Source organism: Vipera berus, assembly GCF_964194415.1.
Source record: "Vipera berus genome assembly, chromosome: 1".
Taxonomy (NCBI): domain Eukaryota; kingdom Metazoa; phylum Chordata; class Lepidosauria; order Squamata; family Viperidae; genus Vipera; species Vipera berus.
In genome coordinates, this window is record NC_138202.1 from 71,618,369 (window position 1) to 71,637,826 (window position 19,458).

At 38.2% G+C, this 19,458-nt stretch overlaps 1 protein-coding gene across 1 annotated transcript in view; it reads left to right on the forward strand.

The window, feature by feature from the left end:
* The window catches only part of MAP3K9 (mitogen-activated protein kinase kinase kinase 9), a gene marked incomplete at both ends in the record, with an annotated part of 33,028 nt that overhangs the window by 10,312 nt on the left and 3,258 nt on the right, over positions 1–19,458 (forward strand). The window contains 8 exons of the mRNA XM_081326411.1: positions 1,705–1,885; positions 2,922–3,070; positions 3,923–4,098; positions 7,698–7,938; positions 9,299–9,421; positions 11,578–11,734; positions 15,059–15,171; positions 16,056–16,859. Of these exons, the coding sequence (XP_081182537.1) occupies positions 1,705–1,885; positions 2,922–3,070; positions 3,923–4,098; positions 7,698–7,938; positions 9,299–9,421; positions 11,578–11,734; positions 15,059–15,171; positions 16,056–16,859 (1,944 nt within the window). The remainder of the gene's footprint in view (positions 1–1,704; positions 1,886–2,921; positions 3,071–3,922; positions 4,099–7,697; positions 7,939–9,298; positions 9,422–11,577; positions 11,735–15,058; positions 15,172–16,055; positions 16,860–19,458) is intronic.

Below are 19,458 nucleotides of genomic sequence, written 5' to 3' on the forward strand. Positions count from 1 at the left end.
CTGGAAGTTTTTAAAAAGAGATTGAACAACCATTTGTCTGAAATGGTATAGGGTTTCCTACATGAGCAGGGGGTTGGACTAGAAGACCTCTAAGGTCCGTTCCAACTCTGTTATTCAGTATTCTTAAAGTGAAAGAGGGTACCAATTGTAGCATCCAACTAGTGGGACACCTTTACCCCAGACATTTAGGTAGCCGTGATATTACTGATCTTTTAAAAACACTTAAGAGGAAAATTGTTCCAACATGCTTTTGTTTGGAAAATCATAAAAAACTATCACAGATGTTGCTGTTATGTTATTACTTTTGTTTTGTTTATTTATAAACTTCTGTGCTTGCCAGGCTTCTTTGTGATCAGGGCAGATGATAAATATAGGTAATCCTCCTTTAGTGACTACTCATTTAGCAACCATTCAAAGTTATGACTGCTGAACAAGTAATACTTATGACTGGTCCTCAGAATTCCAGCCATTCTGGTATTGCAGTAGTCGCATGATTGCGATCTGGGTTACAGCATCCCATAGTTACATGATTGCCATTTGCAGCCTTCCCTGGTCACAGGTCATTCTGATCAGTAACTTCCACCGTCTGCCATCTGGCAGAAGCCACCCCCAGGCCTGCTATGCTTATGCCGCCCCTTGTCCCAGGCCTTACCTGCCTCCTGGCCTGCTTGCAAGCCACTAAGACTCAATAATTTGCAATCCTCATTTAACAATGGCTAGTAGAGTGCCAGGTTTGCTGCCATTAAGCATTGCAGTCATGTGACATTGTGCTTTATGATGACATTGCCATAATTAAGCAAGGGCTGTCTGTATTGTGAAATACATGCATACATACTTACATAAATACACCCACGCATACATGCATGCATATATTTAGGAATGCCAGTTAAAAACACCACCTTCACTTGATTCTTCAACAATCATATTATAAAATCTATTTCAAATAGATTTAGAATTTTCCTCACATAAAACCTTCTCTACTACACTTAACGGTTAGAGCTGTTCTTGAAATATGTGTCTGGTAAGGCAATTTCACTTAGCTAATTCTTGCCCATGCTTATCAAGAGCCTCTAAACGTTTTACGAACATTTTACATTTTATGAAATTTGGGTACAGAAAGCTACAGAGGGAAATTTGGAACAAATGAAATATACAAAGTGCTCCTTTTTTTAATAACACTGTTTGTCGATTTAACCACTAAGTGAAATGTTTTACATGACAGCGTTTATCTCATAAAAAATTATTGATCAAGACTGACCTAAAGTGAATGTGACTTTGTATGGAAAGTCAATAGATTTGGGTAGGAGAGTTTGGCTCTGTAGCTCTTTGAAAACAAAGCACAACGTCTTTTCTTAATGATCTTTCAAAATTATGTGTCTTTAAAGTTGACTTTGATAACTACACCTAACACATAAGGTTGACAAAAATCTGCAGTGTTCAATTGCTTTAGTATACATTCTACGGTATGCTTTCATCTCTGCGTTAACTTTTTAGTTTAAACATAGATAGGTGTTGGTATTCTGATACTTGACACTTAGTTTTGAGTAATCTATTTGCTTATCACAATTGACATAGATTAGTGACTCAGTGAATCTTTAGGCATTTGTAATGGTGACTTTCTAATGGGAGAATCAAGTACATATGTATCTTCACTGACTATATATTAACTCTTTTTTCTCCCCTCCCCCCCACATTATGTTCTAGTATTGATCCTTGAAAAAGTAGAAAATGGAGACCTGAGCAACAAAAATTTGAAGATCACTGATTTTGGCTTGGCCAGAGAATGGCATAAGACTACTAAAATGAGTGCAGCTGGAACATATGCTTGGATGGCTCCTGAAGTTATCCGTTCCTCTATGTTCTCTAAAGGTAGTGATGTGTGGAGGTATGTTTATTAACACTAAAACATTTTTATAAGTGATCACCATCTGTAATATTGTATTCTTGCTTCATTGAACTCTCAATTGTTGATTTTCCAAACCTTAGGTTAATCTTATGTATATCTGGTCTGGATTATGAAATTCACATATTCATTGTGCAGACTTTATTCTAAATGTGCATACATGAATTTGGAAATTGGAAATTTTTCAGCTTCTACTTCCTGTTGAGCATGAATTGTAGAGAAACCATCAATAACCAACTGTTCTGTTTTAAATGTATTAAAGCTTGCAATCAAAATATCGTAATAAACGTGACATTTCCAATTTTCTAAATTATGCTTGGTTTATGTTGTAAAGTGGATTGCTGCATGAAAAAAAGTTTTTCTCGCTACTTTTAACTGCTTTAATTAAAACCTGTTCATGAGAAGTCTGACCCGGTACGCATTACTGAAACCAGGCTGGATACTAAGGGGAATGCTTTTCTTTGGAAAGTCCTAAGCCAGGTTTCAGGTATGATGTTAGCTGTAATCCCAAGGTAGGGGTGAAGGAGTGGCTTAGATCACTTGTGAGACTTGGGGTTTCCATAAATGGTGGTCCATTGAAATAAGTGGGCAACAGGGGTCTTAGATTGAACTAAAATTGTAATGCAACTGGAAAAAACTATATTCACAGAATTCCTCAGACAATGAAAAAATCTTCTTTACTCACTATCTGTCTTAAATGACATAAAATAGTATAAAAAATTCTTCCAGATAAACATATTTTTAAAAGTTACATTCATAATAGAGCTAACTGAAAGCAATCCCATTCATTTGTCCCCATTTAAGTTTTTTTCCATGAGTACATTATCTTAATTTCATTGGAACATTATATATACATATGTGTATCTTTGTGTGTCTATGTGTGTGTGTATACGTGTGTATATGTGTGTGTATATGTATATGTGTGTGTATGTGTGTGTCTGTGTAAACCATGATTCCAGAACATTGTGTTAGAGAATGTATACTAGATTAGTTATTCAACTTCTGTTTGTATTCATAGTTACGGAGTATTGCTTTGGGAACTATTAACTGGAGAAGTACCATTTCGAGGAATTGATGGCCTAGCAGTAGCGTACGGTGTTGCTATGAATAAACTTTCCCTTCCTATTCCTTCAACATGCCCAGAACCTTTTGCCAGACTGATGGAAGGTAAGAATGTGTTGAACAAACTGGATCTGTTGAAATGCTTTTTTACACAGAGATAGCTCTGAATATCTGCTGATTTTAATAACCAAGACCATAAACCGCTTGTGCAGGTACTTGATGAAGCTTTACAATAAAGTAGAATTAGTTCATCTAATCCTATTTCATGTCTGGATTATCTGGGAGGGCTGACATCAATCTCGCAAGTCTGAAGGTGCAATTTCCTTCCATTACTTTTAATTGCTTGATGCATTAGGGTGGGTCCTTCCTAAATTTCTTTCTCTGACTGTTAAGCCACTGGGGGCTCCTGCCTCTCTTGCCTGCTTGTTTCCAAGGCAGCATCTCTTCCTCTCATTCCCCAAAGTCTCCCATACAAACATTCCATTCCGTAAGATGGAATATAACCTACAGCTACATAATGGGCACAGAAAGAAAGTCAGGAAGGAACCTCGCTTTCAAGATTGATGTCAGCCTTTCCAGGTAGATCAGACAGAAAATGCAACCAGATAACTTAATTAGACTATAGTAACAGTTTCAAGTCTGATAATACAAGCCTCCTGCCTTCTTTTTTTACAGCCTGAGAAGTCAGGGAGTTTCTTTGCCTGTTATGCAGCTGCAAGCTATGTCCTCTCTTATCTGATCATTCCTTAGGCATCACCTCTTCCCCTTCTCCCAAGGTCATCTCACATGCCGTTATACATATATTCTAACAAAAGAGCACATTTGAGTGTGTAATGGGAACTGAGATGATTATGTGGAATGTTAGTAATTAAGTGCATAGTTCATTAGCAAAGCCCGACAGATACTGTACTGTTGTAACTTCTGAATTAAGGTGATTGTTGGCTTTGTCCTGTTTAGATTGTTGGAATACTGATCTTCATTCAAGACCATCTTTTGCAAATATTTTGAATAAACTAACTAATATAGAAGAGTCTGGTTTCTTTGAAATGCCAAAAGAATCATTTCATTCCCTGCAAGAAGATTGGAAAATTGAGATCCAGGAAATGTTTGACCAACTCAGAGCCAAGGAAAAGGTAATTAGGTGTGAACTGTTACTTTGATAAACAATTAACCACTTCTGTCTCAGTATTCATTGCAAGTAAAGTAGTTTTCTCTACAACACAGACAGAACTATACTTATTAAACCTGAATTCTTTTCTACTTTCCATGAGAAGAAACTTTAACATTGAATAATTAAGAGAATAAAATGCATACTTGTTCCTAAATAAAATTGTTTTAGATAAATATGGTGTAACTGAAACTGGAATATGTTCAGTTATGAAAGACCATTCTGGATAAGGTCATTGTGAGACATAATAGAATTCATACCCCAAACTATATAGGTAAAGGTAAAGGTTCCCCCGCACACGCGTGCTAGTCGTTTCCGACTCTAGGGGCTGGTGCTCATCTCCGTTTCAAAGCCGAAGAGCCGAGGACTTGTCCGAGGACATCTCCGTGGTCATGTGGCCGGCATGACTAGACGCCAAAGGCGCACGGAACGCTGTTACCTTCCCACCAGAGTGGTCCCTATTTTTCGACTTGCATTTTTACGTGCTTTCGAACTGCTAGGTTGGCAGAAGCTGGGACGAGTAACAGGCGCTCAACTCTGTTACGCGGCACTTGGGATTCGACCCGCCAAACTGCCGACCTTCCGATTGACAAGCTCAGCGTCCTAACCCACTGAGCCACCGCGTCCCTTCCAAACTATATAAGTTATGTCAAAAGACTGGTTCTGTATACAGGTAGTTCTTGATTTACGATCATAGTTGAGTCCAAACTTTCTGTAGCTAAGGAAGACTGTTGTTAAGTGAGTTTTGCCCCATTTTACATCCTTTCTTGCCACATTTGTTAAGTTAATTACTGCAGTTAAGTTAGTAACATTGTTATTGAGTGAATCTGGCTTACATGCACACACACGTATATGCAGATTAGAGCCCTATATGAAGAAAGAGAAAGGTGATCAAACTGGATTTGAAAAAGACCACGGAACATGAGACATTATTGCTGATGTACATGGGTAACCGAGAAGACCAAAGAACATCAAAAAGAAGTCACAATGTGCTTCATTCATTATAGAAAGATTTTTGATTGTGTCAGTCATGTCAAGTTATGGAATGTGCTCAGAAAAATAGGACTCCCAGAATATCTCATTGTCCTTATGAATAACAGACAGAATATGGCAAAACAGACTGCCTCCGGGGTAGAAAAGGAGTGTGACAAGGGTGTATACTCTCTTCTTATTTATTTAGCTCACCTGCTGAATATATATGCAAGGAAGCTCAGTTAGAAGATGATTATGGTTTTAAAACTAGAGAAAGAAAAAGCAAATGATTCTTTTACCTACAGCCAAAAAAGCAAAAGATCAGCAAGATCTAATAATAAAAGTCAAGGAGCACAGTGGGGAAAAAAAAGGATTTCTTTAAATATAAAGAAGTCCAAACTAATGACAGCAGGTAGAACACTCAGTCTTAGAACTGGCGATGAAGATATTGCCAATTTAGGATCAACTATCAACAGTATAAAGGAACAAGTAGTCAAGAAATATGTCAGAAGACTAGCATTTGGTAAAGCAGGCGTAAAGGCCTTGGAAAAGATTTTCAAATGCTATGATGTGTCTGTCTACAAAGATCAGAACAATGCAAGCCATGGTATTTTCTGTGACAAGCTATAGAAGTGAAAGTTGAACTTTGAAGAAGCAAGATCGAAAAAGTATTGATGGCTTTGAACTTTGGTACTGGAAAAGACTCCGGAGAATACTGTGGACAGTCAAGAAAACAAATTGATGAATCATCAAACAAATCAACCCAGAGTTTCGAGGCACAAATAACCAGGCAGAATTTACCTTACACAGTATGTGAAGGCCTAGTTCTCTGGAGAAGCCCTTCTGTGAAAGGCAGAAGAAAAAGAGGAAGACAACCAGAAGCAAGATGAATGGACTCGGTTACAGTCATGGAGAGTGTGTGTTGAGAGACCTGGTTAGGGGCAGGATTGTCATGGAGAAAATCTATGGTTGCTAAGAGTTGAAAACAACTTGATGGCACATAATCTTTAAAAATCAACATAAAGAGTTGTCTTAATTATTATTTATTGACACATACATTCAAGTTATTTTTTTTTTGGTATATGTAGATAACCCACTGAAAGAAGTTCATGGTTGGGCTAAATGGCATAGATCAGACATGTCAAACACAAGGCCTGGGGGCCAGTTCCGGCCCACGAAGTGGTTTCATGTGGCCCGTGAAGCCATCCTGGAAACAGTGAGGGAATGGCCCCCACTGCCTTGGCCCTGGCCCAGAGACCCTCCTTCTGCCAGAGACCCTCAGATCTGTCCCACTCCTGCCCAGGCCCCCATAGGCACCCTTGATGCGAATGATGTAGAGCTGGCCAGGCCCACCCTGTAGGCCATACGCACTCTAGCCACACCCACCCAGTAGGCCACGCCTACCCTGGCCATACCCACCTGGCCCCTTGAGGGCAACCACAATGCTGATGCGGCCCTCAATGAAATTGAGTTTGACACCCCTGGCATAGATAACCATTTCTGCTATGATTCTGTTAGAAAGCTTGTCTTCCTATTTTAACAGGTTAAAATTTTAAAAAATAAAAGCTCATGACAATAAAATTATCAAGATCTATAACATGAGAGAAGTTTAAAAAGGGCTTGGTATCAAACTTGAAAGAAGGTACTGAGTATAGCTAAAGATTTAAAGTACAAGACCTTTTTTCATATCTGCAAATTAATCTCTGGAGCTATTTAATGAAGTGCTACTGTAAGTGAACTGCAGAGTCTGAATCACCACTATCTGGCAACCAAAGAAATATAGAGAACCTCTGTGGTTTGGATTTTGGCAGCTCAGACAAGTGGTCCAGTGAATACAGATTTGGTGAAAAGTAGTAATTCTGCTGCTTGTTATTTGTCTACTCTACTTATTTTATAATTAGCTGATAAGCTGATTCCCACTCAATGTATGAACATTTCTTTTAGTTTTTTTATTTTTCACTGTACAGGTAGTTCTCACTTAACAACTGTTCAAAGTTACAACAGACTGAAAAGAATTAGAACCGATTCTTTATGATTGCTGCATGAACACACGTGTGCACACACACACACACACAAACAGTGTCATGTGATCACATTTTGCATGCTTGGCAACTGGCTTGCATTAATAAGCAACTGGATATGTTGGAATCACTTAACAACCACGTGACTTGCTTAACAGCCACATGATTTGCTTAATAGCCATGCATTTGGTGAGTCACTTTGCAACTATCACAAAAATATTTAAAAAGTCAACTCAGGTCATGGGTGACCTGCAAAACAACTGCAATAACTTATGATCCAAATTCCAGGCTCAGTTGTGGATGATGAAAGAGAAGATTACCTGTCATTGCTTTGAAATTTGATTACTGGCTGATTTTAAAAATAAAGCTAACACAATTCTGATTTAAAAAAATTAAACGATTCATTCATATGACTGACCTTTAATCATTCAAATTATACGTATTGAAAATCTGTTAACTACCACATGTACATCCAAAATGTTTTGCTTTGTTTTCTGAGCCTTTCAGTTTACAGAAGGCCTACTTTTGCTACCTCAGTTTTTAGATTGTTTTGGGACTTGTTTTCTTGTAGGAGCTGCGGACATGGGAAGAAGAGTTAAAAGAAGCAGCAGTTCAACAGAAAAACTATGAAGAACTCCTACGGCAACGCGAGCAGGAGTTGGCAGAGCGAGAAATTGATATTTTGGAAAGAGAGCTCAATATAATCATCCACCAGCTGTGCCAGGAAAAGCCCCGTGTAACAAAACGCATGGGCAAATTCAGGAAAAATCGGCTCAAGTTGAAAGATGGCAATCATATCAGTCTTCCCTCTGGTGCGTTTAGCAAAACAAAATAAAGTAACGATTACTTCCTTCCAGATTTATTTATTCATGAAGATACACCACGTGTGAATAATTACCTGATTACAATTAAAACATTTTTTAATTCAAGGTAGACTTCTGGTGACTTTGTAGGCCTAGACAAATTGTTCCCTTGGCAACAATGTGAAAGTGACAAACCTTCTTGAGACATCTTGGTCAACGCTATAACTCTAATATATTCTGGCAGTCTTCCGTCAAAGTATTAATAAAATTCAATTCTACTTAGTTTTAGGGATCAGCACAAAGCAGCTAGGTACTACCAACTGCTATGTTACTTTTTAAAACAAAAATCAGATTGTAAAGAAATCTCCTGTAATTTGGCAGGTTTCTAATTAAGGGATAGATCTTGATCACCAGCCAACAAGTAAGATTGAAATACCTTCTACATACCTTTCGAAATTTATACAAAATATCAGTTTGAAATTGGAATTGTTTTGATCCACATATAAGACAAACTAGGTCTTCAAATACTTCAACCAAAAATGTTATGGAATGTATATTTTTTTAAAAAAAAAGTATTGAAAAGTTCCTATTAGCTGACCTTCACTTCCAAAAGTTTACCCCAAAATAAAATGCCATTCTATCAGAATTAAATATGTTATTGATCTTTGTGAGTTTGCAATGTTAACAAGTGATACCCAGAAAAAACTGTTTCCTTAGCCAAAATTAAAGTACAGTAGACTGTCTCTGATTTGGTCCAAGTCTAATGGGAATATTTTCAAAATAGTGCTGACTTTTGCTAGAACAAAATCTTTAATTTTGAAAATCCCCAATAAGCATTTATGATATGGAACTTGTGCAAAATAAGCAGCACTTTCCCATCAAAGCAATGCTTCTCCTTCCTCTCTTCTGAATTAGCTTGAGAATGAATTTTAATACACTGTAGATCCCTGTATCTTCTAGAAAAAGTACTGTTTCATTAACTAACTCATCAGTGTAACGTGTTGCATAATAGGTTTGATATAGAACAGGAGTGTTAAATTGCTGGCCCGTGGGCCATTTGCATCATGCAGAGGCTGCACCTACCCCAGCTCCGACAATGCGGAAAAAGTCACAATATGTTGTGACATGTCATGTGATGCAGCAAGTTTGATACCCATGATATAGAAGAAGACATGGATCTAATATATTTTAATAATTGGAAAACAGATAATTTTTTTATTGGCAATATTGCAGGATTAATACTAAATTCTCAACTGAAATTAGCAGACTGAAGTATATATGTGAATGACACAGTACCGCCCTGTATATCTTTTCAGTGTTAGTATTACTTCACTAATGATTATATTTAATACATTTCCTTCCATACCAGATTTCCAGCACAAATTCACTGTGCAGGCATCTCCAACCATGGATAAAAGAAAAAACTTGATCAACATCTGTGCCAGTCCTCCTGCCAGCCCTACTATCATTCCTAGGCTCAGGGCCATCCAGTGTAAGAAATTTTAGTTGCAATTTATAAAAAATGTCCAGTGCCAATATGAAACTCTGAGTTTCTGTTTTAAATAAAGACGCCATGTTGCTTTCTATATTGGGGAGTTTTATTTATAGCTAATCCTGATGGCACTGTTGTGTCTCATTATGATTTATTTTTAACAGCTGATTGCTTGCTTCTATCTTTCTGCCATTTTATCCTTAACATTATGGGTTTAAATAGATGTGCATAGCTGTCACTTGTTTTCTTGCAGGGCACAATATCTATAAGAGCTGACATAGAGCTGGTGTAGAATCTATAAAAGTGGTATAGAGATATCTAAATTTGGGGGGTTATATACATACACATACACACATGCACTATCATGTATAATCAATATAGATGGAATACAATAAATATATACATGGTAAATAATAAACATGTAAATAATAAAAATGAGAATTTTCATTATCACTCTCTAAACACTAAGGCAAATACAACATTTATTAATATGAGTTGGAGCTTGAGCATTTTGTTTTACAGAATGAGAATATTCCAGAGTTCTTTCTGACTGATGTCAAACAAATATTCAAAGAGTGTACCATAATCAGGAGCGCCTAGGGCAATCATTATGGTGGCCAAGCCAATCATTCTATTTTGTATTTTACTCCTATGTTGTACAAAGCTTTATGGGTTTGCTGGCCAAAAGCAAATTGACAATTATGTAATTCTTTTAACAGCAGTATGATTTGGCAATGACTAAACACAGCACACAGTAATTTTGCTATTGCATTTTGCACTGGCTTTTATTTTCAGACCGAAAAGACCCACCAAAAGTCACAGGGAGTCAAAAATGTAAATTGTGGTTATTATTTCTAGCAGTATAACATTACACTAATGAAGTATGAGTTTGCCAGTGTGAGGATCTCTGATACTAACTTATCCCTGTATAAGAACAGCCACAAGTAGTCTGTCAAAGGGGTTAAATCTGTACTCTGATACCAGCTTCCTAACTTCTAGTAACGATACTAATTCTGCAAGCATTCCAGACTGTGTATCCCAGAGGTGTCAAACTGCCAGCCCGCGGGCCGAACGCATCACAAGGAAACCGCGCCCACCCTATTGCCGGCGATGGGAAAAAAGCTCTAATACGTTGTGCGATGTCACATGACGTCATGAGTTTAACATGTCTGGTGTATCCCATCAAAACAAGAGGGCTATCTATTTCTCAAAGCCATGTAGCACATATCTATAACGCTTTCATCTTAACTAGCATGCAGTCTCTGCTTCTTATTCTGTCTGTCACTACATGGTGCAGCGCTGATTTATTATTTTCACAACTTCTCTTAATGCGGATGGAACATAAATGTGTTTTGCTTTATTTTTAATTTTTATTTATTTATTATTTATTTTAATCCCATTTATATCCCGCCCTTCTCCGAAGACTCAGGGCGGCTTACAATTTAAAGCACAAATCAATGTGCTTAGCAAACTTTTAAAGAAGTTTCCCTCCCCCCCCCCAGCCCAGTGCATCAGTTTCAAACTGATTGTCACAAGCTTAGTATGATCTTTCAGAGGTGAATAGGATGCCTTATTTAGCTTTTTAAAAAAAGCTGGAATGGATGTATGTAAAGTGGTCTGACCTTTAATCAAGTATAGAGATCATTTCTCTTGAAGAAATAAAGCATATTTGCTATCCTTGGCTGTAACTGGCCCTGTTTGCAGCATTTTTCTTACAAAAAGAGAAGACCATGGCTTTCGAAAGCAAGAATATGTTCACCCCCTATTCCATTTGCAGAGCATAATAAGCGTGTTTGGATATTTATCCTCCCATCAGGTGTTTTTTTCTCAACTTCTTGCAGCAATCTTTTGCTGTTCCATTGCATTATTTGAGACTGAGTTTTATTTGCCTGAGAAATGTTCTCTCCTTAAATATACATCTTTTGAAAATAGAGAGAGGAAAAAAAGAGAGAAATAGCAAATGGCTGCCTTCCCTATGAAAAGTCTTTTCCCTAGCTAAGCTGGGTGAAAATGTCTATGAACAATTGGAATTATGGTTTGTAAATTTTCAAAAAATAAGTCCTTTGTAGTTTATAATGCATAAAATGTTACTTATTACACTGTTGTTGTATAATGCTTATTTTTTTTCTTCCTCTAATCTTGCTTTTCAATTTCAGTAACCCCTGGCGAAAGCAGCAAAACCTGGGGACACAGCTCTGGGTTCCCGAAGGAAGAGGAAGGAGGAGAAGAAGAAAAAAGAGGCCAAAAGAAAAAGGGTCGGACATGGGGTCCAGGCACTTTGTGCAGTAAGGAGCTAACATCAAGTGAGGATGGGTAAGAAACACATCTGCTACTGTCTCTTGAGTTTTCAATGTATATCTGGGTGGTTATAACATATATATAGAGAGAGCTGGTTTGATGTAGTAGTTAAAGGTATCAGTCTAGAAATCACGAAATTGTCCGTTCTAGCCCCGCCCTTGGCACAAAGCCAGCTGAGGGACCTTGAGTTGGTCACCCACTCTCAGCCCTAGGAAGAAGTCAGTGGCAAACCATTTCTGAAAATGTAACCAAGAAAAACCTCCAAAGAATTGGAAAGACAGTTCAATATCTTGTTAACGGGGAGCTGTAAAAAGTACTCACAGACGTGTACGGTTTAAATTTTCATCAAGTATCTTTTCATACAGCCACATGAACTATTCCACAAACACAGTCTGAATAGTCTTTTTCGAATACAATATTCTTGATGGTTTTAATAGGTGGAAAGCAGGAGCTACTTAGAGCAGGGGTGTCAAACTCAATTTCATTGAGGGCCGCAGCAGCATTGCAATTGCCCTCAAGGGGCCGGGTGGGTGTGGCCAGGGTGGGCGTGGCCTACTGGGTGGGCGTGGCTAGAATGCGTATGGCCTACTGGGTGGGCGTGGCCAGCTCCAAATCGTTGGCATCAAGGGTGCCTATGGGGGCCTGGGCAGGAGTGGGACAGATCTGAGGGTCTCTGGCAGAAGGAGGGTCTCTGGGCCAGGGCCAAGGCAGTGGGGGCCGTTCCCTCACTGTTTCCAGGATGGCTTCGCGGGCTGCATGAAACCACTTCGCGGGCCGGATCCGGCCCCCGGGCCTTGTGTTTGACATGTCTGACTTAGAGAATGCAACACTGTTCTGAAAAAAGCATAAAGTGAAGAAGACGTGTTTCATGACCTTTTCTTGGTATCTCCAATTTCATGGAAATGATTGCTAGGCACTCTGTTTTTTTTCCTATTTTTTTAAGCTTTGGGAAAGTCTTAGAATAATCCTATCTATCAGGCTGGGAAAAGAATATTTTCAGGAGTGGTAGTCTTCAATTTATGGCCGCACTGGGACCTGCATTTTCATTGTAAAGTGTTGCGGTCTTAAATCGAGTCAGTCCTGATTTTACAATAATTTTTACTGCGATTGTTAAGCAAATCACACAGTCATTAAACAAAAGTGCATTTTTTTTTTGCTGACGGTCAACACAAAAAGTTCACAAAGTGTGATCACGTGACTGAGTGGTGCAATGATGTAAGTGCAAGTACAAATCCTAAGTACAAGTCATGCTTTCTGAGGCCATTGTAATTTCAATGGTCATTAAAAAAAATGGAAATAAGCTGAGATTGCCTGTAAAAGTAAACCTGCCCTATACTTTTCTTACTCAGAAAGAAACTGACTAGTGCTCAAGTGAGGCTGAAGCATACAGAAATGTGATGAATAGACAGTGGAAAGAAAAGAAAAGAGAAGTCTTTCTGCTCATTAAACGATGAGCGGTAGTAACACATGACCATATCTCTATATTTTATATATATATTCATTTATTCTAAGCAAATTATCTGCATTATGTCAGTGGAGGAGCCAAGATCAGATACGTTGATAAAAATGGTGAAAATAGTCATGACTCAGGCTCTTCTCCTTTTATATGTGTGTGCAAATTATTTATTTTATTTTATTTACGTTGGACCTCTCTTGACTCCTACCAACTTTGGGCAGTAAAAAAGCAATTTCCCAAAGCATATAACAACATATTGAAGACCAGGTCAACAAAATAAATACATCTTACACCCACTAGGGCAGAGGTCCCTAACCTTTTGGACACCAGGGACCAGTTACGTGGAGAGAGGTTTTTCTGTGGACTGGAGGGGGAGTGTTTTTGTGTGCTACCTGCATCCCGCAGATGGGGCTTTGCTTATTTGTGTGGCCCAGTTGCTGGCATGCTGTGGCCCAGTACCAGTCCACAGACTGGTGGTTGGGGACCCGTGAACTAGGGGTTCCATCCATCCTAGCCCAGTGCCTAGAAGCCAGGCAGGTTTTTGAGACCCTCTTGAATGCCACCAGAATGGGAGCTACCCAGATCTCAGAGGAAACCTCATTCCACAGAGCAGTGTCGTGAGATGCAAACAAAAGGCTACAGTAGTGTTACAGTGGTACAGTGTTGCATTCATCATTTTCCTATCTCCTTATGCCCCGTCAGATGTATTTGTATTTAGCATTATTTGTAAGAAGCTGTAGTAACTTTAAACGAGTTGACTGAGATTTTGCTGAACCTTTATAGATAATATTCTAGAAAACTAGAGGAAAGACTGAACTATTTTCTACTCTCCTTTAGTGAGTAGTTTTATGTTTACTGTGGAATGTCAGTCACTTTTGACATGTAGGCTGATTTGGCTGCTCAAGTAGATAGATGCAATTTTTTCAGATGTTAATTTGCATTTTAATTGTGACTTCAAAATATTTGAAATTACCTTCTTAACTACTTTATTTTTTAAATCTTGTTAGTAACCATAAGTGCACTTTTTTATGAAAAGCATTTACATTATTTTGTTCATTTTCCTTGTCAACGAAGCTGTATTGATCTTTGATATATTAATTTTCAGTTCCATGGCTTTCACTGTATCATCTCTTTTGTTACAAATCATTCAGATTCTCAGCTAACATGATTTGTGGAGTCCTTGGTATTTTTTGATTGTGATTGTTTTCTTGCAGATATTTCATTACTTGACTAGCTAACATGGTTAGTCATGTTTGCTCCCTATTTATATACGGTAGCTTGTCCTTCCAAAGCTGGTAGGGGTGAGATTTTCTCCTTGGTAGTTCCTTGATTAGAGTATTGCTTTTTGCTTGATTGCTTCTCTGGTGTTAATCCCTGCTTATCTGGGTATGGACCTTAAACGTCACATTCACAATTTCCCCCCCAGAATTTAAGCCTCTTCACTTTATCATATTCTTTCCCTATGTATGCAAATACATAGCAATATTTCTTTCTCACTTTTCGCTTAGTGCCATTCTTTTATTCGCCTCAGGCAGATTTGACTTTTTAATTTGTTTAGGGATTCCAAAATCCTGAATAACCAATATCATTATCAGTACTATCATCATAATTAATGATGGTTGACTGAAATAAAAATCAGATTGGATTTTATTAACAGATTAATTATGTTGAGGTTGTATCTACAGTATGTATTGTATTGTGTCAGGGCTTATGCTAAGGAAAATCTCATGTTTAAATAGATAACGGGTGAATTTCATTTTTAATGTATAATCTAGAATGTCAAGTAATTTTTATGTTTAATCTATAGAGTGTCAAAATGGACAAAAGCAAGCAAGCAAGCTGCTGATGCAGCATTTATTTAGTTTTTCTTCTCTGTATTTTAGCCTAAAGTCCCTGGCAGATGGCGCTAGACAGTGGTCATCTAGTGCTCCAAACCTTGGAAAATTCCAGCGAACAATAGTCCCTTTTCCCGGATTTGCAAGCCTAATAGAGATGGGTAAAGTATACATTAAATTAAATATATAGCTTTATTTTTTATTTTATTTTTTTATTTATTTTGCTTTATTTCACCATTTGTGATATAGAATCAAAACCCTCTCAAATATCTCTCTCTAATGCCTTTTTTTTTAAAGACGACTTAGCAGTCTGTTTACTTCACTGGCCAAGTTGGGACATATTTAGCTTCCCTATTCCCCCAGAAGTGTCACACTTATTAGAAATTTGGGGTTCTTGTGGAAAAAAATTGAGCAAAGCTCTTAATATAGAACAAATGATTCAAAACATCCTATTGGCTTTTAAGAAAAATCTCTGATTTGTGCACATAAATTAAACTAATAGCCAATGAAACTTTAAGAGCATGTGATTTCAGAAGTTAATTCCCTTTAGAGCCTGTACTTTAGTAACAATCCTATACATATAATATTAAATCAAGTCTGGAGTTTACAAACATACAGCTCATTATTATTGTTTCTTTCAGGAAATATAGTGAAGACAACAGGTTGAGTGTGTTCCCAGGCCCCCCTCAGCAAACTGGATCAATTAACGTGATTCATCATTGCAGGGAATTCAGCCTTATCTATAACAGTTGAATAGCACCTCTGTCCTAGATGATCACCTACAAAATACAGCTTTCTTAGAACTGTTGTCTTTTAAAAGATAAGTGAGTCAATATAGTTGCATAAGAAAGAATAGAGGATTGGTCAAATCAAAAGTAGTCTTTTGAAGTACTTCCTTGAATGAACAGAGTTCCAATATTTTGCACTCTATTCAAATTCAGATTTCTATTGTTTTACATGTTTCAAGATACACACGTGGCAAAGTTTATACGTATTTATTATATAGATGTTTAAAAGGTTTTGTATGTATGCATCTGCATTTCAGAAAATGAAGACAATGATTCTTTGACCGATACAGAGAGCAAGGTACAGCAATCCCCTGGATTTAACCAAGCATACCTCTGCATCCCATTTCAGAAGAATGATGACTGGGATACCCACTCTAGTGATCCTAACGAAGAGACTACTCCAGTGAACTCTTCCTCAAGCACTCCTCAGGTCACTCCCACCAACAGCCTCAAACGTGGGGGCTCCCAGTATAAACAATGTCAATTGGCCTTTCTAGGCTGTGGGGCTGTGTTGGCTGCTGCTGGCCTTGGTTTTGATCTTTTGGAAGCTGGCAAGTGCCAGCTGCTAACCCAGGAAGACCAGGACATGTCCAAGGAAGAAAAAAAGAAACGTGAAAACATCTTCCAACGGGCTGGTCTGTCTCGGAGGAGTACAAGCCCACCTTCAAGGAAGATCTTCAGGAAAGAGGAACCCACATTCTTGTTAGGCGAACCATCCAGTTCTCTGACTCTACTCTCTTTGTCTTCAATTTCTGAATGCAACTCCACCCGTTCTTTACTTCATTCAGACAGTGATGAAATTGTGGTCTATGAGATGCCTGTTAGTCCTGTGACAGTGAAGGCTCCCTTGCCAGTAGTTAGTAACCCACTAGTTAATATCCGAGTTGAGAGATTCAAACGGAATCCCAACCAATCTTTGACACCTACACATGTGACTCTTTCCTCTGAGGCTCAGCAGCAGAAGCATAGGCGCACTCCCTCTGATGGTGCCATAAAACTGGCTGATCTTGTTCCTAATGGAGATTCTTCCAGTAATTCTCCACCAGGAGTGTTGGGAACAGGTAGGTTTTCCTTCTTCATTTTTATATTCCGTACAAAGTGAGAACTTAAATGTCCTTGCCACTGCATTTCTCCAATAGTTGTTAATTCTGAAATAAGATTGAAGGACAAAGATAAGCTATTTTTGTACAGACAATTTGATCAGTAGAGAAGACTCTTGTAGGTGCTGAAGGAAAGAAGGAAACCGTTATCCAACTTCTTTTCCTCTTTCCTCATACTAGCAGGTTTATCTTTCTCTTGTGGTTTCTGGTTCTAACTTCCCTTCCTATTTAGCTTCCTTTTAGCATGATTTTACTTCTTGCACACATTTTTCTATGCTTTAGAAAGAAACCCTACAACTGCTACTCTATTACTTCATCTTTTCTTTAGTGTTCCCAATGTTTTCTTCTACTCAAGATTGCTTCTTTATTTTGCTGAATTCTACATCCTACCAAAAGATAAAATTCTCTTGTGAATTAACCAAACTGAGCTAATATGACTAACGAGTGGCACTAATTACTCAGATGAATGAATGAATGAATGTGCGTATCTTTTATAGCAGCAGAAAGACGTTCCCTGCTTCTTAATTAAGACAACACATTATCTTAAAAGCGAATAACAAATATTAGCCACCCACAAATTTGTTAAATTTCAAGGAAGCTATTTCATTCTTTGGCACAATTACATTATAAAAATCCCAAAACTGTTTGATTTCTTGGGATATATTAGGGTTGACAAGTTTAGCAGAGATTTGTTCTTTCCATATAATAATAATGACAAAGCCCTCTAATTAAAAATAAAACAAGAGGAACTGAAATAAAGAGTAACTAAGTAGTTGGGCAGCACAAAAACAACAAAGTTGCCTACATTGAAGCTTGTTCCAAGAAGTAGGTACCACAAGTATTGAAAAAATGCCAATACTGTATATTAAATATAAGCACCAGTTCACTGCAAGAAACAAACCAACTGATGTACAACACAGTTGTAGTTTTAATACCTTAAATGCAAAATCAACAAGAAAAAAGTTATTAAAATACCCATCAAAATGGAAGATCAGGTTAGAAAATAAGGTCAGCGTGCTAAGATCAGATGCAAGCAAGCTAGAACAGGTGAGAAAAAAGAAGCTTAAGAATGAGAAAGCCAGAGGATGCCTAATCAAGATATAAAGGTAAAGGTAAAGGTTCCCCTGCACATGCGTGCTAGTCATTTCCGACTCTAGGGGCCGGTGCTCATCTCCGTTTCAAAGCCGAAGAGACAGTGCTCGTCCGAGGATGTCTCTGTGGTCCTGTGGCCAGCATGACTAGATGCCAAAGGCGCACGGAACGCTGTTACCTTCCCACCGTAGTGGTCCCTATTTTTCTACTTGCATTTTTTACGTGCTTTCGAACTGCTAGGTTGGCAGAAGCTGGGACGAGTAACAGGCGCTCACTCTGTTACGCGGCACTCGGGATTCGACCCGCCAAACTGCCGATCTTCTGATCGACAAGCTCAGCGGCCTAACCCACTGAGCCACCGCGTCCCTTACAATCAAGATATATCACCTAGAAATAAGGAAAATCAAGAAGTCACTGAAAATAATAAAGCAGCAAATAATAACCATAGCCAAGAAGATCAGCAGGTATGAGGCTCATGTTTGCAGCTTTTAAGTTCTTTATAAAATTGACAAAGGTGGGATATAAATAAATAAATAAAACTGCAGACTATAGCCAAATAATAAAGGTTTCTACCAATCCATCAATGGAGAGAGAGAGACTGCAATGAACCAGTCAGCACCTGATGAAAAAGAAACATTGCAATTCTGGGTGCAGCTATGGGACACCCCAAAGAAATACAAGAATGCAGTTTGGGTAAAGAAGGTGGAAAGAAAAAAGAAGCTGAAATGAAAGAACTTGTAATAAGAGCAGAAATGGTAGAGAAAAGGGTAAGGAAGACCAAGAATTGGTGAGCACCAGGTGAAGGTGAACTGCACGGGTTTTGGTTGAAATAGCTAACTGGTCTGCACCCACACATTGTCAAGCAGTTTAATAACATACTGCCAGGAGGTGAAATTGAAGATTAGTTACAATTCAGCAAAACCTACCTGATAATGAAAGATTCAGCAAAAGGGACAGCACCAAGCAACTACGGGCCAATTACCTGCCTGCCAACAACTTTGAAATTGCTGACTGGTTTGGTAGCTGATGCAGTCCAACAGCATCTATATGAGGACCCAGATTGTTGGGGGCAATTAAGCTGACTTTGTAATAATGCCGCTGGGGTGTGTGTGAAAGCCCTAATAAGCAGGCATATACATAGAATGAAAGCTACTGCTAAGCTTGTAAGCCGCCCTGAGTCTTCGGAGAAGGGCGGGATATAAATGGAATTAAAATAAAATAAAAATAAATAAATCTATTTGAAAACAAACCCTTTCTATCTGAGTAGAATGTAAACTACCCCAAACAAAAGGAACAACAGATCAATTCCTAATTGACAAGATGGTTTTTGGAAAACTGCAAGAGAAGGGAAGTCTGCAATTTTTGGAAAACTGCAAGAGAAGGAAGTCCAACCTGAATGTAGCATGGATTGATCATAAGAAAGCATTTGACTCCCTGCCACATGATTAGATAAGTTCCTATTCTATTG